General features: G+C 49.4%; 1 protein-coding gene across 1 annotated transcript in view; it reads left to right on the forward strand.

Moving 5' to 3' along the window:
* Window positions 1-1128: 1128 nt before the first annotated feature.
* Window positions 1129-24920, forward strand: part of LOC103018074 (secretin receptor-like) — a 59146-nt gene continuing 35354 nt past the window's right edge. Inside the window, exons 1-3 of the mRNA XM_057537727.1 lie at window positions 1129-1311; window positions 7451-7556; window positions 24468-24575. Of these exons, the coding sequence (XP_057393710.1) occupies window positions 1129-1311; window positions 7451-7556; window positions 24468-24575 (397 nt within the window). The remainder of the gene's footprint in view (window positions 1312-7450; window positions 7557-24467; window positions 24576-24920) is intronic.

Raw genomic sequence — 24920 nt, forward strand, 5'->3', positions numbered from 1 at the left:
GCTCTGCTCCGGCCCACGGCCATCCCTGCACCCGTGCTCCCACCCCCGCCCCCACCACGCTCAGTGACTTGTGTCTTGAGCCGACACAGAGGCAGCCCAGTTCTCACTGTCCTCCTCTTGACTGGCTTTTTCCATCAGCTGCTCAACCTTCCCAAGCCTGGTGGCACAGGGTCCTCCCCCTGCACTCTGGGCCTTCTGGCCACAGTTCCATCTCTGACTTATTACGCCCAGCGTCGTCTTAGAAGAAGCGTCCATGACCCCTGCCTCCACCTCCGCCCATTTCTCAGCCAGCCGCACCCTGGCTCCCACCCGCCACCCACGGGCTTCAGTCACCAGTGCCTGTGTTGCCACATTCATTAGACAGGGTGCGGTCTTTGGTCTACCCGGGAACCATGTGACTGATGAGAGGGGCTGGACGTTAACGAATGACGAGATCAAGGCAGCAGGCACACACCCAGACTGTCCTGGTCAAACTGGGCAGGACACCCATGGGACCCCAGCCTTTGGAAGCATTCCGTGCCAGGACACCCTGTCCCTTTCCCCGCCTTGGCTCCTACCTTTCGCTGTTCCCACCACGCCTCTCCAGAGGTTCCTCCTCTCGCATGGTCCCTCCAGTGGCTAGGCCCCTCCTCTCGCGTGGCTGGCCCCTCTCGCGTGGCTGGCTCCTCTCGCGTGGCTGGCTCCTCCTCGCGTGGCTGGCCCCTCTCGCGTGGGTGGCTCCTCTCGCGTGGCTAGCTCCTCTCGCGTGGCTGGTTCCTTCTCGCGTGGCTGGCTCCTCTCGCGCAAGGTCCCTCCTCTGGCGTGGTCCTTTCTTACGCTATTATTCCCAGCCTGTGCGGGTTGTTCCCTGAGGCTGTCTCTGGCCCTTGGTCTTCTGGGTCTGCTCCCTCTTACCGTGTGAGCTTCTTTGGCCATCTTACCGCGTCACAAACCCAGTCTTGCTCAACCAAACTTCTCTCACCTCAGCTCCCAGGCCTACATCTCGTTTCCTTGTTTTCCCTGTTCTTGGAGCTGTCGAGGCACCCAGAGCAGACGCATCATGGAAGCCACGCCGGCCCTGCCCTCAGCCGGCCCTCAGGCCCCCGCCGGCTCTATCACGTCCGTCCGCATCCTCTCCGCTCTGTGGGGATGACTTCTCGGGTGCAGCCGCCTCCCGGGGGCCCCTGCCGCTGCTGGTGGTCCATCGTGACCTGGCGGCTGCCTTCCCCTCGCGCTCCTGCCTCGGGCCACTCTGACTCCTTGGAGCTGGTGAGCTCCGGGAGCAGGACCCGCGTCCGTTCGCCTTTGATTGCGGGGCGTCCTGGGGACCCAGTAAGTGTTTGATGACGTTTTGTGCTTCGAACTGGTTGTAAGATCGAGTTCCCTCTTTTACTTTCTCATCCTATAAACTAGTATTTCTCTTGTTTCCCCCTTGAAGCTATTCCTTTCCGGTCTCAATGTTGGCAGGTGAGTAATTATATTGTAAAGTGTGATGAGCAAAGTGATGCGTTTCTTCACCTCCTTCAGAATTCAACAGGTTTTCATTGTATCTCCTCCCAGATATTACCTTTTCGGATTTAAGAGTCCAAAATAGCTCACAGAACCCTCTCCTGACATCTTTCCTCTCTTATGTTGGGGTCTGTCTCGTTATTTTCTCTCTCTGCAGGTTGGACTTTTCTATCCCCAAATTATTAATTAATTTGATAATTAAGTGAATAAGAGCTTTTTCACTCCTTCAGAGGTTCAAAAATTTACTTCCTCCGTGTGCTTTCTTAGGAAGTTACTAGAGAACATGCTTCTGTAAAACAAGGAAGAAGAGTAAAGAAAAAGGGAGTCCAGGAAATGGAACTCTGGCCGGGGGAGCGGGGAGAGGCCCCCAAAACCACAGGCCTGTGTTGGAAGAGGAAGGAGGTCTGTGGGAGGGAGGGCTCCGGGGGGGAAAACGAATAGGACTGGTATTTTTTTAACATCTTTATTGGAGTATAATTGCATTACAATGGTGTGTTAGTTTCTGCTGTATAACAAAGTGAATCAGCTGTACATATACATATATCCCCATGTCTCCTCCCTCTTGTGTCTCCCTCCCACCCTCCCGATCCCACCCCTCTAGGTGGTCACAAAGCACCGAGCTGATCTCCCTGTGCTATGCAGCTGCTTCCCACTAGCTATCTATTTCACATTTGGTAGTGTATATATGTCCATGCCACTCGCTCACTTTGTCACATCTTACCCTTCCCCCTCCCCGTGTCCTCAAGTCCATTCTCTACATCTGCGTCTTTATTCCTGTCCTGCCCCTAGGTTCTTCATGACCTTTTTTTTTTTTTTAGATTCCGTATATATGTGTTAGCATACGGTATTTGTTTTTCTCTTTCTGACTTACTTCACTCTGTATGACAGACTCTGGGTCCATCCACCTCACTACAAATAACTCCATTTCGTTTCTTTTTATGGCTGAGTAATATTCCATTGTATATATGTGCCACATCTTCTTTATCCCTTCATCTGTCGATGGACACTTAGGTTGCTTCCATGTCCTGGCTATTGTAAATAGAGCTGCAATGAACATTGGGGTACATGACTCTTTTTGAATTATGGTTTTCTCAGGGTATATGCCCAGTAGTGGGATTGCTGGGTCGTATGGCAGCTCTATTTTTAGTTTTTTAGGGAACCTCCATAGTGTTCTCCATAGTGGCTGTATCAGTTTACATTCGCACCAACAGTGCAGGAGGGTTCCCTTTTCTCCACACCCTCTCCAGCATTTATTGTTTGTAGATTTTTTGATGATGGTCATTCTGACTGGTGTGAGATGATATCTCATTGTAGTTGTGATTTGCATTTCTCTAATGATTAGTGATGTTGAGCATCCTTTCATGTGTTTGCTGGCAATCTGTATATCTTCTTTGGAGAAATGTCTGTTTAGGTCTTCTGCCCATTTTTGGATTGGGTTGTTTGTTTTTGTTTTGAAGAATTAGTTGAGAATGACTGGGGTTAGTTTATTTATTTATTTTTGGCTGTGTTGGGTCTTCGTTTCTGTGCGAGGGCTTTCTCTAGTTGTGGCAAACGGGGGCCACTCTTCATCGCGGTGCGTGGGCCTCTCACTATCGCGGCCGCTCTTGTTGCGGAGCACAGGCTCCAGACGCGCAGGCTCAGTAGTTGTGGCTCACGGGCCCAGTTGCTCCACAGCATGTGGGATCTTCCCAGACCAGGGCTCGAACCCGTGTTCCCTGCATTGGCAGGCAGATTCTCAACCACTGCGCCACCAGGGAAGCCCCTGTTTTTTTGATATTGAGCTGCATGAGCTGCTTGTAAATTTTGGAGATTAATCCTTTGTCAGTTGCTTCATTTGCAAATATTTTCTCCCATTCTGAGGGTTGTCTTTTCGTCTTGTTTATGGTTTCCTTTGCTGTGCAAAAGCTTTTGAGTTTCATTAGGTCCCATTTGTTTATTTTTGTTTTTATTTCCATTTCTCTAGGAGTAGGTCAAAAAGGATCTTGCTGTGATTTATGTCATAGAGTGTTCTGCCTATGTTTTCCCCTGAGAGACAAACTTGATTTTTAAAAACTGTTTAAAGGGAACTTTTCAGTACTAATAGCTCTTGTTTTGAGGGAAATGTTATATAAATTTTAGCAATACTTTCACCTTCACTTGTTTCTTCTTCTGTGAATTTTAAGTAAAATTATATTTAATACTTTTTTTTAAAGGGGGTGAACTATAGAGGATGGTTGTTTCTCTTCTTCATCTTTTTTGTCTTAAAAAATTTTTTTTGGCCCCCTGTATTGGCAGCGTGGAGTCTTAACCACTAGACCGCCAGGGAAGCCCCAGTTTATTCAATTTTAATGGAAGGATAAGGGTAAAAGAAATGTGGGATGATCCATTTTGTACCCACTAAGATGGATATTTTTAACACAGAATAACAAAGGTTGATGAGGACGTAGAGAAATTAGAACTCTATGCATTGATGGCGGGAAGATAAAATAGGGCAGCTGCTGTGGAAAACAGTGTGGTGGTTTCTTAAAAAAGTAAACACAGAATTACCATATGATCCACACATTTTGCTTCTGGGTATGTACCCAGAAGAATCAAAGCAGGGACTCGAAAAGATATTTGTACACCTCTGTTCCTGGCTGCATTATTCACAGTAGCCAAGAGATGGAAACAACCCAGCGATGAATGGATGAACAAAGTGCGGCCTGTCCATACAATGGAATAGTAGTCATCCTTAAAAAGGAATGAAATTCTGATAGATGCTACAATGTGGACGTGAAATGAGCCAGACACAAAAGAGCAGATATCGCATGACTCCATTTATATGAAGTACCTAGAACAGACACATGCATAGAATCAGAAAGTAGAATAGAGGTTACCAGGGGCTGCAGGAAGGGTAACGGATAGTTACTGTTTAATTGGTACAGAGCTTCTGTTGGGCCAGTTGAAAAGTCCTGGAGATGGATAGGGGTGATCATTGTACAACTCTGTACACTAAACCACGGTTAAAATGGTAAATATTATGTATATTTTACTACAACTTAAGAAAAATGTAGAATGAAAAAGTTAAACTGTCTTCGGATGTTTATTTTTCCATAGTCCCAGGGAAAAACACAAAGGAAGTTAAGTTTTTCTTGGAGGGGTTCTCATTGTAGGTGTTCCCTCATTCCTCATCTTGTTCCATCGCTCTCAAGACCCTCTTTGCTTCAGCGCCCCTTTCTTCATTTCCAGCAATGCACATGGCCACCCACTTTCGGGAAACGTCACTCCTACCCAGTCAGCTGTGCTGTGTAACAGTCACGAAAACTCAGTGGCACATAGCAATGCGTGTTTACTTCTTTCTTAGTGTTTGCAAGTGAGCTGGGGTTTGACTGGCCCGCTATGATGCTGATGTTGATCCAGTCAAGATGCAAAACAAGTCTGCAACCCTGAGGACCCTTCATGGTGCCCTGTTAGAGTCATACCTCCCTCCCTCCCACCCTCACCCTCCCTTCACTCCTGACAACCACTAATAGGGTCTCCATTTCTATAGATATAATTTTGCTGTTTCAAGAATGTTATATAAATGATGTGGAATCTAAAAAAAATGATACAAATGAACGTATTTACAAAACAGACTCACAGACATAGAGTACAAACTTATGGTTACCAAAGGGGGAAGGGGGTGGAGGGATAAATTAAGTGTTTGGGATTAACATATACACACTTCTCTATATAAAATAGATAACCAACAAGGACCTACTGTACAGCACAGGGAACTCTACTCAGTACTCTCTAATAACCTGTATGGGGAAAGAATATGAAAAAGAATGGATGCACGTATAACTGAATCACTTTCCTCTACACCTGAAACAAACACAAAGGTTGTAAATCAACTATACCCCAATATAAAATAATTAAATTTTAAAAAGAATGTTATATAAATGGAATCATACAGTATGTAACCGTTTGGGATTGGCTTTTTTCATTCAGCATATTTCTCTGGATATTCATTTAAGTTGGTCCATGTATTACTACTTTGTTCCTTTTAATTGCTGAGTAGAATTTCATAGTATGGAGGTACCATAGTTTGTTTAACCATTTACCCATTGAAAGGCATCTAGACTGTTATAGTTTTGGGCTCTTAGGGATAAAGCTGCTACAAATAGTAGTGTACAGGTTTTTTTGTGAATATAAGTTTTCACTTCTCCAGGGTAAATGCCCAAGAGTGCAATGGCTGGTCATATGATAGTTGCATGTTTAGCTTTTCTTAAGACACTGTCAGCCTGTTTTTCAGAGTGGTTGCCTCATTTTACAGTGCCACCAGCAATGTGTCCGTGACCTAGTTTCACCACAACCTTGCTAGCATTGTCGTCATTTTTTATGTTAGATATTCTGATAAGCATGTAGTGATACCCCATTATGATTTCAATTTGCATTTACCTAATAGCTAATAATGTTGAACATCTTTTCATGTGCTTATTTGCCATCTGTGTGTCTTTTCTGAAATGTCTTTTCATGCATTTTGCCTATGTTCTAAATAGATTTTTTTTTTTTTGACCGTGTTGGGTCTTCGTTGCTGCGTGCGGACTTTCTCTAGTTGTGGCGAGCAGGGGCTACTCTTCTTTACGGTGCGTGGGTTTCTCATTGTGGTGGCTTCTCTTGTTGTGGAGCACAGGCTCTAGGTGTGCGGGCTTCAGTAGCTGCAGCACACGGGCTCAGTAGTTGTGGCTCACAGGCTCCAGAGCACAGGCTCAGTAGTTGTGGCTTGTGGGCTCTAGGGCACACAGGCTTCAGTAGTTGTGGTGCATGGGCTTAGTTGCTCCACAGTATGTGGGATCTTCCTGGACCAGGGATCGAACCTGCTTCCCCTGCACTGGCAGGCAGATTCTTAACCACTGCGCCACCAGGGAAGTCCCTAAATAGATTTTTTAATTTGTTTACTATTGAGTTTTGAATGTTCTCTGTCTGTTCTAGATATTAGTTCTAATTTGCAGATTGCAAATATCGTCTCCTCATCTGTAGCTTGCCTTTTCATCCTCTTAACATGGTTTTTCTTGGAGCAAAAGTTTTAAATTTTAGTGAAGTCCGATTTATCAGTTTTTCTTTTTATGGATCGTGCTTTTGGTATCAAGTATAAGAAATCTTTGCCTGGCCCTACATCTTGAAGAATTTCTATGTTTTTTCTAAAAGTTTTAGTTTAATGTTTTGCGCTCAAGTCCATGATCATTTTGAGGTAATTTGTGTACAAGGTATGAGTCTTAGTTCAAGGTTCATTTTGTTATCTGTAGCTGTCCAGTCGCTTTAACACCGTTGCCTATTCTTCTAATAATACCATGCTGTTTTGATTACTGTAGCTATACAGCGAGTCTTTAAACTAGCTGAACTGATTCCTCCCACTTATTTTTTTTAAATTAATATAATTTATTTTGTTGAGAGGATTTATTTAGGTTTACAGAAAAATTCTGCAGAAAGTACAAAGAATGACCATATACCCCCTCAACCCTTCCTCTCCAGTGTCTCCTATTACTAATATCTTGCATAAAAGTGGTGCATTTGTTACAATTGTTGAGCTAATACTGATACATTAACCAAAGTCTCTAGTTTACATTGCTTTTTTTACAGGTCTTTTTTATTGAAGTATAGTTGCTGTACAATACTGTATAGGCTATAGGTGTACAATTAGGGATTCACAATTTTTAAAGGTTATGCTCCATTTATAGTTATTGTAAAATATGGGCTCTGTACCCCGTGTTGTACAACGTATCCTTGTAGCTTATTTTATACCTAGCAGTTTGTACCTCTTACTGCCCTGCCCCTAGCTTGCCCCCCTTCCCTCTCCCTGCTGGTAACCACTAGTTTGTTGTCTGTATCTGTGAGCATGCTCTTTTTTTGTTATATTCACTGGTTTGTCTTCCTCGTTTTGAGTCTCCATTGTCTGGCCCTGCCCTGCGTACTAGACTCAGCTTCATGGCAGTGACGAGCATTCTTGGCTTTGGGCTTGCAGGTGGGAGCCCTCCTTCGGCTGTGCGCTGTGCTGCAGGTGCTGCGGGAAGAGCGGGACCAGTGTCTGCAGGGACTTGCCGAGGAGAGGGCCAGGCACCCGGCCCCAGGTACGTGCACACCTGGGCCCACTCTGGGATGTGCGTTGCGTCCAGGTCCACTGGGTTGGGGGCAGGTAGGGGCTGGAGCAGCTGCGTCCTTTCAGAGAGTAAGCTGAGGGGAAGGGCCTGGAGTGACCCTGGTGGCCAGTCTATACACACCCAGAGAAACCACGCCTCTCTTTGGTTCTCTGAGTTTGTGGTTACAGCCAGGGTTGTTGAACCATTAGCTTCTGCATGATGACTTCACCAAGGTAAGCGTTTGGTGAGAGTTACTTATCAAGGCGGTGTACTTCTCACCCATTCTTTCACCTCTACTGCTAGTTTGATGGGAGAGGCAGCGTGGGGTCTGGAAAACTTGGAGTCCATTGCTGGCTGACCCTCACTGGCTGTGTGAACACAGACAAATTATTTAACCTTCTGAGTCTCGCTTTACTGATCTATAAAACGCAGGTGATAAAGTCTACATCAAAATTATAAAGTCTACATCAGAATTATAAAGATATATGAGATATATCTATTATAATGTATAATGTAATTCTACATCAGAATTATAAAGGTATATGAGATATATGAGATAAAGTATGTTAATACAGGTGTTTCTTAAATAGTATTAATTTAAATATTTGTTATTATTAGTCAGGACTGTAAATATTATTAATTTGATATTTACATGTTAACTTTACTTCTATTCCCTTCGTTCACTCATCTGCTTTGCCTGCACTCATCTAAGGGCAGGGAGGGATGTGGCGTTAAGAGAAGAACCCCTTACAGACAGTCAGACAAAGACTTGTACAGGCAAGGTCTGAGCAGCACGGGTTACAGTAGCCAACAGGTGGAAACAACCCAAGTGTCTGTCAGCTGACGAATGGGTAAAGAAGATGTGATCTGTACGTACGACAGAACAGCATTCAGTCTTAAAAAGGAATGAAGTACTGATACATACTACCACGTGGATAAATTTTAAAAAACGTGAAGTGAAAGAAGTCTGTTGTAAGAGGCCATGTGTTATATGATTCTACTTGTATGAGATGTCCAGATTAGACAAATTCATAGAGACAGAAGTTAGATTCGTGGTTGTCAGGGGCTCAGGGGACAGGGCTGGGGAGTAACTGTGTAGGAACTGCCTTTTGGTGGTGGTGAAATGTCTACAACTGGATAGAGGTGCCGGTCACACAACACTGTGAATGTACTAAATGCCACTGATTGTACACTTTAAAATGGCTAATGGTTAATTTTATGTGATGTGAATTTCTTTTTAATAGACTTTATTTTTTAGAGCAGTTCCCTGCAGAGTGGAGCGGAAAGTACAGAGCGTTCCCACATACTCTCTGCTACTCCCTCCCACCCAAACACAGAGCCTCCCTCACCGTTAGCATCCTGCACCAGGTGCTACCTTTGTTACAGCTGATGAACCTACACACCATCGTCACCCAGAGTCCACAGTTTACATTAGGGGTCACCCTTAGTGTTCCTATTCGGTGGGCTTTGAAAAATGTATGACTGCACGTATCCACGATTATACCACCATACAGACTAGTCTCTCTGGCCTGAGAGCCCTCTGTGCTTCACCGATGCAGCCCTCTCTCTCCTCTAACCCCTGGCAACCACTGATCCTTTTACTCTCGCCATAGTTTTGCCTTTTCCAGAAAGTCATATAGTTGGAATCATGCAGTGTGTAATCTTTTCAGGTTGGTTTCTTTCACTTGGTAATATACATTTAAGGTTTTTCTCATGTCTTTTCATGGCTTGGTAGCTCATTTCTTCTTTGAGCTGAAGAATATTCCACCGTCTGGATGGGCCACAGTTTATCCATTCTCCTACTGAAAGACATCTTGGTTGCTTCCAAGTTTTGACGATTCTAAATCAAGTTGTTCTGTGCAGACATAAGTTTTCAATTCATTTGGATAAATACCAAAGAGAATGGTTGCTAGATCGTATGGTGAGAGCATGTTCAGTTTTGTAAGAAGCTGCCAAACTGTCTTCCAAGTGGCTGCACCATTTTAATTTCCCACCAGCAGTGAATGAGGGTTCCTGTAGCTCCACATCCTTGACAACATTTGATGTTGTCAGTGTTTTGCTTTGTTTTTTTAATTGTAGTAAAATACACGTAACACAAATTTCACTGTCTTAACCGTTTTTCTTTCTTTTTCTTCCAGTTTTATTGAGATATAGTTGACATACAGCAGTGTATAAGTTTAAGGTGCACAGCATAATGATTTGACTTACATACATCATGAAATGACTGTCACAAGAAGTTTAGTGAACACCATCATCTCTTATAGATGCAGAGTTAAAGAAACAGAAAAAAATGGTGTGACGAGAACTCTTGAGATTGCTCTCTTAACAACTTTCACATATAACACACAGCAGTGGTAACTGTATTTATCAAGCTGCACATCACATCCCTAGTTCTTATTTATCTTATAACTGGAAGTTTGTACCTTTTGACTACCTTCCTGCAATTCCCCCCAGCCCGGCCTCTGGTACCCACAAATCTGATCTCTTTGTCTATGAATTTGTTTGTTCATTTTCGAAGTATAATGGACCTACAACACTATGTTAGTTTCTGATACAGAACATAGTAATTTAATATTTCTATACGTTTCAAAATGATCACCAAGACAAGTCTAGTTTTGATGTGTCACCGTACGAAGATATTACGTAGTTACTAACTCTATTCCCCACTCTGTACATTTCATACCGGTGACTCATTTATTTTGCAGCTGGAACTTTGTATCTCTTAATATCCCTCACCTATTTCTTTCCTCCCCCACCCTGCCTCCCTGTGGCAACCACCTGTTTGTTCTCTGTAACGTGTTTCTTTTTAGTTATGTTTGTTCATTTGTTTTATAGATTCCACATCTATAAAATCATAGAAATCATAGTGAAATCGTATAGTATTTGTCTTTGTCTGACTTATTCCACTTATCATAATACCCTCTAGGTCCATGCATATTGTCACAACTGGCAAGATTTCATTCTTTTTTATGACTGAGTAGTATTCAGTTGTGTATATATGTACCACATCTTCTTTATCTGTTCATTCATCTGTTGATGGGCACTTGGGTTGCTTCTGTATCTTGACTATTGTAAATAATGCAGTGAACATAGGGGTGCATGTATCTTTTCTAATTAGTGTTTTTGTTTTCTTTGGATAAATAGCCAGGAGTGGAATTGTTGGATCATATGGTAGTTCTATTTTTTAAGTTTTTGAGGACTTTCCATAGTTTCTCCCCAGTGGCTGAAGCAATTTATATTCCCACCAACAGTGCACGAGGGTTCCCTTTTCTCCACACCCTCGTCAACACTTGTTATTTCTTGTCTTTTTGATAATAGTCATTCTGACAGGTGTGAGGTGATATCTTGTGGTGGTTTTGATTTGTGTTTCCCTGATGATCAGTGATGTTGAGCATCTTTTCATGTGCCTGTTGGCCATCTGTATGTCTTCTTTGAAGAAATGTAGTTTAAAAAAACATGTAAATTTCATCAACTTAACCATTTCTCAGTGTACAGTACAGTTATGTTAAGTTCACATTGCTGTGCACCCAATCTCCAGAACCTTTTATCTTGCAAAACTGGAGCTCTATACCCATTAAACAACAACTCTTTTCCTCTCTTCCATTATCCCCTGGGAACCATCATTCTACTTTCTGTTTCTATGGATTGAATGGTTCTAGGTACCACAAATAAATGGAATCATACAGTATTTGTCTTTTTGTGATTGGCTTATGGTATCTCATTGAGGTTTTGATCTGCATTTACATGATGATTAGTGATGTTGAGCATATTTTCCTGTGTTTCTTGGCCATTTGTATGTCTTCTTTAAAGAAACGTCCTTTCAAGTCCTTTGACCATTTTTAAATAGGGTTGTTTGGTTTTTTGTTATTGAGTTGTAGTTCTTTATATATTCTGGATATTAACCCTTTATCAGATATATGATTTGCAAATAATTTCTGTCGTTCTCTAGGTTGCCTTTTCATTCTGTTGGTTGTGTCCTTTGATGTACAAGTTTTTAAGTTTGATGTATAACCTAATATATCTAATTTTACTTTTGTTGTCAGTTCTTTTGGTGTCATATCCAAGAAAGCATTGCCAAATCCACTCTCATGAAACTTCCTCTAAGAATTTTATAGTTTTAGCTCTTACATTTAGGTCCTTGGTCCATTTTTGCGTTAATTCTTATGTGTGGTATAAGGTAAAGGTCCATCTTCATTCTTTTGCACATGGACATTCAGTTTTCCCAGCACCATTTGTTGAAAGACTGTCCTTTTCCCATTGAATGGTCTTGGCACCTTGGTAAAAAATCACTTGACCATGTATGTGAAAGTTTATTTGGGGGTTCTCTTTCCTATTCCATTGGTCTATATGTCTGTCTTTATGCCAGTACCACACTGTTTTGATTACTGTAGCTTTCAAATGGGTTTTGAAATCAGGAAGTATGAGATCTCCAAATTTGTTGTTTTTCAAGATGTTTTTAACTATTCCCAGGTCCTTTGAGATTCCATTAAGAATTTTAGGATGAATTTTTCTATTTCTGAAAATAATATTAATTAAATAAATATTAAATAAAGTATTTCTGTCATTGGAATTATTAATTTTTTTTGGCTGTGCCGTGCATCTTGCGGGATCTCAGTTCCCTGACCAGGGATTGAACCTAGGCCATGGCAGTGAAAGCCCATAATCCTAACCACTAGGCCACCAGGGAACTCCCTGTCATTGGGATTTTGATACAGATTGCATTGAATCTGTAGATCACTTTGGGTACTATTGACATCTTAAAAATATTAAGTCATCCAAGCCATGAATACAGGATGTCTTTCCATTTATTTGTGTCTTTAATTTCTTTCAGCAGTGTTTGGTAGTTTTCAGTGTGCACGTCTTTCACCTTGTTAGTTAGGTTTATTCATAAGTATTTTATTCTTTTTAATGCTATTGTGAATGGATTTGTTTCGTAATTTCCTTTGTAGGTTGTTCCTCACTAGTGTATAGCAATGCAACTAATTTTTGTGTGTTGATTTTATATCTACCCTGTCACTTTGGTGAGCCCATTTGAGGCATCATTAGGGTTTTCTACATATAAGATCACATCGTTTGCAAACAGAGATAATTTTACTTCTTTCCTCCAATTTGGACACCTTTTATTTATTTTTCTTGCCTACTTGCTATACGCTAGGGCTTCCAGTACTATGCTGAATACAAGTGGCAAAAGTGGGTGTCCTTGTCTTGTTCCTGATCTTATAGAAAAAGCTTTCAGGCTTCATCATTGAGTATGATGTTCACTGTGGCCTTTATATATATGGCCTTTATTATATTGAGATAGTTTCCTTTTATTTCTCGTTTAAGTGTTTTCTATCATGAAAGGGTGTTGAATCTTGTCAAATACTTTTTCTGCATCAGCTGAGATGATCCTGTGGTTTTTGTTCTTCATTTTGTTAATGTGGTGTATCACATTGAGCAATTTTCACATTTCGAACGATCCCTGCATCGCAGCAATAGATCCACTTGGTCATAGTGTATAATTCTTTTAATGTGCTGTTCAATTCAATGTGCTAGTATTTTGTTGAGAATTTTTACATCAATGTTCATCAGGGATATTGCTCTGTAGTTTTCTTTTCTTGTAGAGTCTTTGTGTGGCTTTGGTATCAGGGTAATGCTGGCCTCATAGAATGATTTTGCAAGTGTTTCCTCCTTTACAGTTTTTTGGAAGCCTTTGAGGAGGCTTAGTGTTCATTCCTCTTTAAATGTTTGGTAGACTCTATCAGTGAGGCCATCTGGGCTTTTGTTGTTGGGAGATTTTTTATGACAGATTCCATCTCCCGACTAGTTAGAGGTCTGCTCCGAGTTTTTACTTGCTCACGCTTCCGTCTTGGTAGGTCGTGTGTTTCTGGGAATTGATCCTTTTCATCTAGGTTATCCGGCTTGTTGGTGTACAGACCAGAGAGATCCTTTTGCAGTACTCTTATCTCCAAGTCATGGCCTTTGTTCTTGAAATCCTTGGGCTGTTGGTCGTCCACTTTCTCGTGCCCCATGCCCAGGCCGGTGACTGCTTCCCAGCCCCCCTCCCACCGTGCTCAACCCTCCCAGGAACCTGGCCGCCACCCAAACCGCTGCTCCCGCTGTGCCGCTGTCCTCTCAGCTGTGTCCGCCAGACCCTCCGCTCCCCTCCCTTCCTGTCGCGCTTCTCGCTCCCTGAAGACAACGGTCTGCCCTCTGGTGGCGATGGCAGCGGCGTGTGTGTGGCTGCAAGGGGGAGGCAGCCCCATCTCTGTATTTTCCAAAAGAAAGAGAGAGGAAGAGGGGTGCAGGGGAGGAGAGGGGGAAGGGGGAGCCAAGGCTTTTAAATTAGGCTGTGTGATCTTGAACAAGTCCTAATGTCTCTGGGCCTCAGTTTTGACATCTATTTTATGGGGTTGGTGTGAAATTGAAAGCATTCATTCAAAAAATAGTTAGCACTTCTTGTTGTGAGGTGAGAATGGTGAGGAAGGAGGAGCTTGGACTCCTCTCTTATGGCTTGGGAATGTGTTTTTGCACATGTGGCAGAGACTTGATAAGCGAGCGTCATCAAATAGGGGTTGGTTTCTTAGACATCACAAAAGCTGCAGAGCTGGCGCAGAGTTCCCAGGCGCCCTCAGAATCCGGATTCCTCCTGTCTTTCTGCTCAATGTGTGGCGTTCGCCTCCTGGTCGTAAGGTGGCTGCAGCACCTCCAGGGAGGAGGGGGGAGTATTCTGGGGGAAAAGAGATGAAGGTCGTGAGTTCAGTTCTAGACACACGGAGTGGAGGCTTCAGAGGAGGGCCGGGCTGGGGAACGCTTCTGTTTGGCTGGCAACTGAGGCTGAGGTTGCAGGAGGAGAGGGTGAGGGAAGGGGAGGAGGAGAGGGCCCAGGAGCGGCCTCGGACCCCCGAGGGGGCTCCGAGCCTGACCTGGGGGCCCGTCACCCTGTGGCTGCCGACCTCACACTGCAGTTCCTGGGAGGCTGCGGATGTGCCCAGGTTGACCGACCTGGAGCAGGTGTAGCCATCTTCTGTCCGTCAGGAGCAGCCAGGGGCAGGAGGAAGGAGGTGCCGCGGGCGGCGGAGGCCCAGCAGTGTGGGCGCTGCGATGGGCTTCAGTCGAGTCACCCGTCCCCTGCCTGAGGGACGGGGCAGGGTGACAACTGCCTTCCGTAGCCTGAGCCTCTCCCTCCCCTCTGCTGGCTGCAGCAGGTGCTTCGGGGGAGCCGGACAGTAGGCTCGCGGCTCACGGGGCCACCACTGAGCCACAGCCTCCTGACTTCCTGGGCCCTCCTGCCACCCCAGAAGCTACAGCTGTCTGCATGTCCCCAAGGTGAGTGCCAACAATTCCCGTGACAGGGCGTGGGACTTGCATTCAGGCCTGAGGGATAAAGCCTAGAATGGCAAGCCACTGGGAGAGATGATGGTGAACTTTAGTTCACACTGAGAGGTTACAGACGGTTATTTTAAAAATGAGCATCTGAAGTGTTTAAATGTCCTGTTGCTCCCCAGTGGCTCCAGGATGAGGTTCAGCTCCTCACTCCCTTGTCCACGCATCCATCCCAAACATTTCCACTTGGCTTAACCAGATCGCTTACAACTTCCTGACTGTGTCCGCTTCTCTCATGCCTCTGGGCCTTTGCACATGCTGATCCCGCGGCTTCAGCACCATTCCCTCTTTCCCACTCTGCCAACCACTCTCCTTTTCAGACTCCTCCAGGAACGATTTCTCCCCGTGCAGCTGGCCACCCGGACTTCTGCAGGACCCTCTGTTTCTCTCCCTCCTGGCACCTCTGCACTGCATCGTAGGGTTGTGTTTCCTGGACTGGGAGGGACTGTGTCACTCTCCTCTTCTTCCCCAGCGCGGGGCACAGGGCCTGCAAGACCTAGTAGTTGGTGTGTGTTTGTTGATGACTTACTGGGTGAATGAGTGAGTGCAGACGTTTGACTGAGAGCAGGAGGAGAGGAGATTTGAAGGAGAGAGAGGGAGGTGAAGCAGAGCCTTTGCGGCGGAGGACGTGGACGCCCCCGGCCTGCCCAGCTCGTCACAGACCAGCCGGGGTGAGCAGTGTAGCCACGTCACCCATGGGGAGTGCTCCCCAGAGCCTGACCTGGGGGCCCGTCACCCTGTGGCTGCCGACCTCACATTGCAGTTCCTGGGAGGCTGCGGATGTGCCCAGGTTGACCGACCTGGAGCAGGTCTAGCCATCTTCTGTCCCCAGGGGCTCGCATGTGGTCCTACTTGTGCACCCAGGGCTGAGAAGGCGCAGTGGGACTCCTGCCGGGTTCTGCCGTGAGCTCCCGGGGGAGACCGCGCTCTCCTCGTGTGCGATGGGGCTGTGCGGCACACGCCGTAATTGCAACTGTGTCTGGCCGGGCCGCGCAGGTGGGTGAACGGGGGCCAGGCCGGCCCCGTCCCAGCACAAAGGCTCAGGCCGCGTGGATCTGTTTTGCATTTTGGCCTTCTGCAATTTTCATTTAGGAAAAGGGGTCTGTTGTTTTGAAAACCTGGTTTAAAAGCCCCTGAGCCAGAAGACTTCTGAGTCTTCTGAAGTCTTCTGAGGACCCGGACTCCTGGGAAAATCTTCAGGCCTGTTCTGCTGACAGGTTGAGAAAGCTGAGCCAGAAGACCCATCGTGGAGCTTAGAACCGACGTGGTGGCCGCGGGGGGAGATTCCCTCAAAGAATGAAAACAGGAGAAACAGCAAAGGCGTAGAGCCCTCGGTCAGGCTCCGCCCCGCGGATGCCCATCAGGACCAGGTTGCGGGGGCGGGCCGGGGCTGGGGCCGCCTGGGGGGGTCCGGCCCCGGGACCTCCTCTCAGGGGCACGACTCCTGCAGTCCTGGGCGCCAGGGCCCACAGGCCCTCCGTCCCCAGCAAGGCTCTGTCTGGCGCCTGAGGCGGGGAGGGGCCGGCGGACGCTCTGGGGGGGGTGTAGGTTAATGGTTAAGCTGCCCGGCCTTCCCTGCGGAGGCGGTTAATGTCTGAGCGCCGGAAGAGCCCCAGGAGACGCCGCTCACCGAGCTGGCGCCAAGCCCGGCGCACTCACCACGCATAAGAAAGCACCTCTTCAGCTGTTCACTCACCACGCATAAGAAAGCACCTCTTCAGCTGTTCCGCGTTAGGTGGCCACGGCCTTCGGAACGTTCTGTGGGAACATTTCAGGGTCGCCCTAATAGCTGCGTGGCGTGCTCTACCCGGCTATTTATTGCTCTGTTTTCAGAAGCTGATACCCCCCTCAGAGCTGGCTGGGTGAAGGGCTTTGCCTCTCCCTAAGGGAGAATGTTCCCGAGAGACAGTGCAGTGGCAGGAAAGATGTGGGCTTAGCAGTTTGGACAGACCTGGGCAGGTGTGCTGCTCTGTCACTTAGGGCCGTGTGGCCTTGGGCAAGACCCCGATCCTCTCTGGACCTTTGTGTCCTCGCCTTCAAAATGGGGACACAGCATCCCCTTTTCCTCTTGTCTCTGCCAGCTGGTTGCCCACTCCCAAAGAACATGGGCTGGCTTCCAGCGGGTGGCGGGGGGCAGTGCTTTTTTTAGTGAGGTGAAATTCACAATATCAACCATCCTAAAGCAAACAACTCAGTGGCGTTTGGTGCATTCACAGTGCAACCGCCACCACCTCTACGTAGCTCCAAAGCATTCTCATCGCCCCAAAATAAAATCTGTACCCGTTGAGTAGTCACTCCTCATCCTGCCCGCCCCCCCCCGCCCCTGGCGACCATGCACCCACTCCCTGTCTCTGCTTTCGCTGACTCTGGACATGTCACAACGAATGGGGCCACGGTCCGTGACCTTTGTGTCACCTCCTTCCACTAATGCTTCCAAGGCTCATCCACGTGGTGGCACTGCTACCAGTGTGTCTTACGTACTGGCTTTTAATGCAGTTTCTCTAACAAACATTCCAGTCCTTTTCTGGCTTCTCCTGGCAGCCAGGCAACCTGGGACCTCCCTCCCCTGCGCAGAGCCTAGCTCTCTTCACCCTTTCCTTGGCACTGCTGATCTGGGCTCGTTTTTCAGAAACAAGTAACTTATGTTCATGTAGCATTTTCGACATATTTTTTCAGTTCTTAAAACAATCTGTGCAGTAAGTACCATTGTCATCCCCACTTCACAGATGAGGAAATTGAGGCTCTTAGAGGCACAGGATCACCCAGAGCTGAAACAGGACTCTCAGCCCATATCTTTTGACTGCAAATCCTGAGGATTGTCTATTTTACAATCCAGACTGAGCTGTGAGGGACTGATATTCTCACCCTCCCAAGAAAAGATTGGCATTTGAAAAAAAAAAAAAAAAGAGGAAGAGAGAGACTGTTGATACCAATTAATGTCTATTTAGTGTGAGAGGCGGCGTGAAAGGCAGCGTTTCAGCCAGGGAGGACTAGGAGGGCTCTTTGGGCCGGGTGCAGTTTGTACAGTCGGGGGAGGGGAGGCTCAGCGTCCGGTGCTCAGAAGCCACCTTGAGCGAGACTCCCGGAGGGAGAAGAGCCAGCCTGCCCCAGGGAAGCGGCGCTCAGCCTCACATTCACAGGGTCCTTCGTCTCGTCCCAGGCAGCCTCCTAATTGCATGACCCTCTCTGCTTGAATACTCTAGGGGGTGGGCACCCCACTACTCCCCAGGATAGTTCTGTGGAACGGTTTGTGCTTCTTGGTTTAAAGAGGAACGCCCCCAGACTCGTTGCTGTCCCTCCTGTGCCACCCTGGGCCTTCAGTTCCTCTAACCCACGCTGACCACCTCTGTGTGTGGTCCAGCCATCACAAGCAGGGCAACGCCTAAATACCGTAAATACTGCAAAGCCAAGGAGACCGCCCCAGGTTGCCCCTGGGGGTGGGCTCAGAAGGCAGAGGGGGCATGATGCAGCCAGGAAACAGGCTGTCGGTCCTGCCCATCTGGACGTGTTCCCGTAGCCGTTTCTCCTCTGGGCTTTCCTGCCATCTGGGGCGAGTGGGCAGCAGGGCACTCATGCCTCTTTCTGGAACCTTCTGTGTTCCTGCTCATCACGTCACCCCTTGTCTCCCTAGTCTGGGGGAAGTCTTGCTCTTTTTCTGTTTTCTCCCAAGTGTTTTGATTACACCAGAATTCCTCTTTATCCCCCTGCCCCAGGGACCTTTGGAAACCCAAGTCAGGGAGATCGTAAGTTTTCCTGCCCTCCTCGGAGACTGTGAACTAGTAATCTGAGGAGGAAGGACGGAAAAAAGGAAAAAAATAACCAGGAGGAAAAAAAGATCCACTGCAAACACAAATCATTAATTCCCACCAAAATCCTGGGGGACGTTACTATGCCCATTTTATAGATGAGGAAAGTGAGGCTCGTAGAGGTAAGTGGCGTGTCCAAAGCTCAGTCCGTCTCCACCACACTTCACTTCACCGAGGATGCCATGCTGTGCCGTGGGCGCCAGGCAGGCACCCCCCTGGCCCCTCCAGATGACGTCTGTGGTCCCGTGGTGTCTCGTCTTGTTTCCCTCCTTGAACCTGCACACCCTTCCATCCCTTCCCCTCCAGCCAGGCAGTCAGTGTCAGCAGGTGACTTCAGAGATGTTGGAGGGTTGGGGGGATGCCTTGGGGCCTGCTTGCCCTGCAGCAGCCAGTTTGCGTTCATTCCAGCCCTGCCCTCCCAGAGGCGCTGAGCCCTCGCTAGTGGCTCTGTTTACAAAGCTCCCTATCCTTTACTTCATGGGTTCCCCTCAACCCTGGCTCAGGCACTGAGCTTTGCTGCTCTGGGTCTAAAACTCCCAGCCCCCACAGTGACCCGAGTTCTGTGCTTCGTCCCTTCCGAGCCAGAGCCCCAGGGGAGGCCAGACCAGGACGCCCCCCTCCCTTTCCTGCTCCACTTGTGCAGCCTTCCCCGCGCTCAGAGCAGGAGCCTGTGGGGAGTGGGGTCTGAGGCCCTCCACTCACACCCTGGAGCAGCAGAAAAGGGGTCCCTGCAAGCAGCCAGGGGGCCGCACAGACCCCCTGCTCCCCCGGCCGTAGTCCCTCCAGCCCGCTTGCACCATGTACCTTGTGTACTGTGGTTTCCTTAATATTTTTTCCTTTAAATCAATTGGCTGACTTTTTTTCAGCACACTGTACGTTAGCTCTTAGGCTTATTCATCATACCTGACTGCAGCTCTGGAATCTTCGACCAACCTCTCCGCCTTTCCCTGCAACCCCAGCCCCTGGTAACCACCATTCTATTCTCTGCTTCTGTGAGTTTGACTTTTTTGGATTCCACTTACCAGGGAGATGATAACAGTATTTGTGTTTCTGTGTCTGGCTTACTTCACTGAGCATAACGTCCTCTAAGTTCGTCCGTGTTGTCACACATGGCAGGATTTCCTTTTTTTTGTTTGTTTTTGGCTGTGCGGCGTGGCACGCAGGATCTTAGTTCCCTGACCAGGGATCGAACCTATGCCCCCTGCAGTGCGGAGTCCTAGCCACTGGGCCTCCAGGGAATCCCAGTAGGCTGAATAATATTTCGCTGAATAAGATTTCACTGTACTTTTCCTTACCCATTCACCCTTTGATGGACACTTAGGCTGTCTCCATACTTTGGCTGTGGCAGATAACGCTGCAGTGCGTGTGGGGTGCAGATCGCTCCTGAGATAGTGACTTCATTTCCTTTGGGTGTGTGTCCAGGGCTGGGATTGCTGGGTCATATGGCGGCTCTAGTTTCATTTTTTGAGGAAGCTCCATGCCGTTTTCCACAGTGGCTGCGCCAACTTACATTCCCACCAACAGTGCGTGAGGGTTCCCTATTTTTTCAACTGACTTTTTTTTTTAACTTAGCCTCATCCTAAACAGTAGTAACCCTCAAAGTCACAGCTGTGATGTGCTTCTTCTGTAACCTTTTAATGCGTATTAAGTTCTCTTTTTAAAAATGTACAGCTGTTACAATTAAAAGTGTCCCACCATGTACCAGCCTCAGGGGCACACTGCCACCATGTGCTCCTCACACGCTGGCCCCTTGGGTCTGTGCCCAGATGGCGAGGCCAGGGCTGGGAGAGTGGCCACGGCACAGGGCTCGGGACGTGAGAGAGGCCGTGTGGGGTCAGCATCCAGGCCTCCTACCGCCAGTGGTCAGCCCGGCGGTGGGATCTCAGCTCTGCCAGTCCTGCTGTCACCCTGCATGCCACTTCGCCTCTTGGGGCCTGGGTTCCTCGTCTCTGCCGTGGGACAGCAACCCTGCTCGACCCCCGCGGCGCACGGCGCCTGCTGTGTGTCCAGCACAGGGCTGGACGGCCCCTTCCCAGCCTCTTCTCCCTACTTGGCCGATAGGAAGGGCATGGGTGTGAACCAGCTGTAGGGGGGCCCTGCTTCCCTCCCAGCCCCCCCAGCCGCTCCCGCCCGGCCTTCTGCCAGCACAGGCCAGTGTCCCTGTGGGCCCGGCCTGACATGCCCCAGCTCAGGAAGCCCGCCAGACACCCTGGCCCCCTTCCCATCTGCCTGGCCAGCCGGACACGGGTCGTCCGGCCTCGTGGACTGGGGCCATGGGCCAGTGCCCTGGCTGACCTGGCCAGCCTCAGCCCTGAAGCCACTTGTCCCAGAGTGAGGGAAGAGGCTCCCGTGTGTTTCCGCAGTGGGGAGATGCCCCGCCTGCTCCCAGGAGGTGTGCCTGAGCCAGTGGGGCCTCTTCAGAAGCAACGAGGCCGTGGGGTCCCCTCACCCTCCAGCCTCCAGGTGCGGGAGAACTCAGAGTAGAGGCAAACCGTGCTCGTCTGCGCAGGGCCCTCAGGACCGTGCCGCTGTCCCAAGGGCGTCCGTGGGCCTGGTGAGCCACGTCCGTGGTGGGAATCTGGAGGACCGGCGCCCAGAAGTGGCAGAACCCTGCCTGGGTGCCCAGGGGAGTTTCAGGAAGAGAGACGGTCCAGCCCGCCCTCGTTCAGGGCGCACTGTGAGAGCTGGGGTGAAGCCTCGGGAATATCCAAGGGGGTCTCAAGCCCCACGTTGCTCGAAGGATGCAGACACCTGGCCCTTGGACACCTGGATGCCTTCACTGTCCTTGTGGGAGCCCCATCCAGGCCCCGCCCTGTGTGCCCGTGGCGGCTCTCCTCCATCGCCCTCCCCTCCCCGTGCCCGGGGCCACAGCCTCCCTGTCCCTCCCCTTCCCGGGGCTCTCCACCTCCAGAGCCCCCCAGACACGCTCCTCCAGGAAGCTGGGGCGGATGCCCTGGAGACAGGCAGGTGGGCGGAGCCTCCCGGCCCCTCCATTCCTGGCTGTGTGACTCCAGGAACCTGCCTCTCCCTGCTCTGCTGCTTCGTTTGTAAACCGAGGACAGAGCCGGGCGCCCGGCAGCACTGCTGTGCATTCAGTGAAGCACGGAGTGACTCCTGCTGGGACCAAGGCAGAGCTGGTGGCAGAGAACCGGAAGGCCAGGACCTTAGCGCGGGGTTCAGAAGTCAAGTGGGCGTCACGGCGAAAGCCCATTTACAAGGGATGGGCGATGGGGAAGGGAAGGGGCCGGAGGCTGGGGCGTTCATCCGTTCCTTAGACGCTTGTGGGCGCCTGTGCCTTGCCCAGCCCTTGCGGGCACAGGCGTCCGGCAGTCAGGAATCAGACAGGTTCCCGCTCTCCCGACTGTCTGCCCGGGGTGGGGGGAGCCGTCTGCGCCCGGGCACCAGGAGGAGCTGCCCCCCCGCTGTGACCTCCCTGGCCTCTCACCGCCATCTTGGATGTGCTCCTGGGAGCCCAGGGCTGGTCTGAGCCCGGAAGCAGGGGCCTTCGCTGTGGGGAGGTGCAGTGCGAAGATTCTCAAAGCAGAGCCTGATGACACATACAGCAGCGCCTGTAGGGAGGTCTTCACATGCGGATTCCTGGGGCTCAGGATGATTGAATTAGAACCTCCCAGGTGATTCTGATGTCCACTGCAGGATCAGAGCCCCTGAAGTGGGACAGATCACCAGGGGACTTTACATGGCGTGGACGAGGGTGTCGAGGAGGATACTGATGCTTTGAGCCTGGTTGTTACCCATGCCTGCAAAGACTCCTGCGCTTCACAAAAGCTGGGCATCAGCCATCTGGGAACCCAAGGGCCCCTTCAAACCACGCGCATCCGCCAGTCCCTGGAGCTGAAAACTGCCCAGCAGTTCAGAGGACCCAGCCTGGCCTGCCCTCCCCCTGCCAGGATGAGACCAGAAAGGGCTTGGGGAGGACGGCAGGAGGGAGCTGTAATTCCCCTGCACCCACTGAGGGCCGGGCTTTCCGTGTGAGGTTGATCTCCTCCTTCCCCGGACAACCTCAGGAGGAAGGCATCTGTTTCCCCCGAAAGAGCTGAGGAACCGGGCTCGGGCAGCGAGTGTGTGGTGAGGCAGGTTGGAGCCCAGGTCTGTGGGCCTCAAGGGTCTGGGTTCTCTCTGAAGGTTGGGGCTCCGGGTTAGTGTGGTCTGCTCTGTGTTCCCCAAACCAGATGTGGGGTGACTGCTGACCTCATGGGTGTCAGTCACCTCGGCTCAATTTCCGGTCTGCTCCAGACCTCCCCGGGTGATGCCCTCCCAGGTGGCATGGGCCCCCAGAAGCCTGTCACAGGAGCAATTTCCCTGGTCTTTCTTCCCCCGGGATCAACTTTGGGAGAATTGGTGGGTGGTTATGTTAAATGATCATTTTTAACAGAGTATAATCATAACTCACGGGCAAATACAAAATGAATACCTGCCAAACATTGTACCTAAGTAATGAGAGAACCAGTAAGATATTACCACTGGTTCACAGGAGAACTCAAAGTACTGTACGTATAAGGCAGAATGGTAAAATGAATTTACAAATAGATGCAAAACTGGCTGAAAACAATTATGTATAAATTGTAGATAACTGATAGTCATACAAATGCAAAGGAGGAGATAGAAATGTGGATTCAAATGCCTTTGGACAGGACATCAGTTGTCTACAATTTATAGAGTTGCAAAATAGCTCAAAGACGTAAAAGGCCAGAGATCCACAGAATCAGCTAACCCAGAAGGCTGTGATTAGACAACGCCTAGTTTTGCTTTGAAGACACCTGATAATCTTTTCATTTCCAAGCCTTTCAGTTACCAGAAGTGGGCCACAGATCTGGCTCTGAGCTTCCTAGCAACCAAACAAAGCAAAAAGGAAACAGCCTCAAATTCAGTGTTTATAAGGACAGATGTATACTAGTTGTTCACCGTAAGTTCAGCTTCGCGTTGCCTTGAGACCATGTTCTCCTTTGGAGGTGGGGGGGTAGGGGGCCTCATCAAGGGAACCCAGTGAGGTGAAAGCAGCATCCTCAATGACGTTCCTACCACAAATGCAGTGCTGCTTCCATAGCCAAGGCAGCGGTTCTCAAAGTGTGGTCCCAGACCAGTAACACCAGCCTCCCCTGGGAACTTGTTAAAAATGCAAATTCTCAGGCTCCACGGAGACTTTGGGGGTGGGGTCCCAGCCATCTGTGTTTTAACAAGCACTCTGGATAATTCTGATACAAGCTGAAGTCTGAGAGTCATGGGACGAAGTTCTCAGCCCTGCCGTCACGGTAGAATGACCCAGAAAGCTTTAACACCGCATCATGCCTGAGCGCCACGCAGGACCGATGAAATCAGGGTCCCTGGAGGTAGGGCCCGGTTAGGTATGTTTTTAAAGCTCCCTGGTGGTTGTACTGTGCAGCCAGGAGGCAGGCTCACTGCCATGGAGTCAGCGGGTGCGAGCAGAGGCCAGGAGATGCCCCATCTTCTGCTCTGGAGGAGCCCAGCCCTGCCCTTGTGAGGCTTCTGTGAGACAGCGTGTCCCTGTGTGTCTTCAGCACCGAGCCCTCACCGTGTAGATGCCGAGGCCACCGCCCCAAAGGTGACAGGGCCCATTAGACGCCGTGGTTCCTGGTCACGGGAGTGCACCTGGGGGGACACCGAGGCGCGGGTGCCGGTGCTGGTGCCACGGTGCTGGGGAGGCCCTGCGTCCACGCCGCGACCCGCCTGACGCCGCTTCTCTCCTCGGCAGGCTGCCAGGGGCTGTGGGACAACACGAGCTGCTGGCCCTCCTCTGCGCCGGGACAGACGGTGGAAGTGGCCTGCCCGCGGTTCCTCTGGATGCTCGTGGGCAGAAACGGTAACCGCCCAGCCCAGGGGCCCAGCTGGGAGGCTGTGGGGCGGCCCCCGGGGTGGGCCTGGGCCTGGAGGCGTTGGCCGAGGAGACTTCTCTGGCGACAAGGAGTGAGTGGAAGGGTGGGGGTGTCCTCGTTGGGGATTGGAAGCCTTGACTGGGGAGGTGCGGTGTGGCCTCAGTTGTCAGGGCGCCAAGCAAGGGGGCTGGGGGCCGCAGACTGGGGAAGTGGTGAAGGAGGCCAGGCTTGCTTCTCTCTGCCCAGTGCCCTCATCAAGGGGCTCCCCTCCTCCCTTCCACGTTTCTGCCCCCTTAGCGCCCGGGGCTCTTGCTCCAGCCCTCGTGGCTGGG

This window comes from Balaenoptera acutorostrata, chromosome X (assembly GCF_949987535.1).
Source record: "Balaenoptera acutorostrata chromosome X, mBalAcu1.1, whole genome shotgun sequence".
NCBI lineage: Eukaryota > Metazoa > Chordata > Mammalia > Artiodactyla > Balaenopteridae > Balaenoptera > Balaenoptera acutorostrata.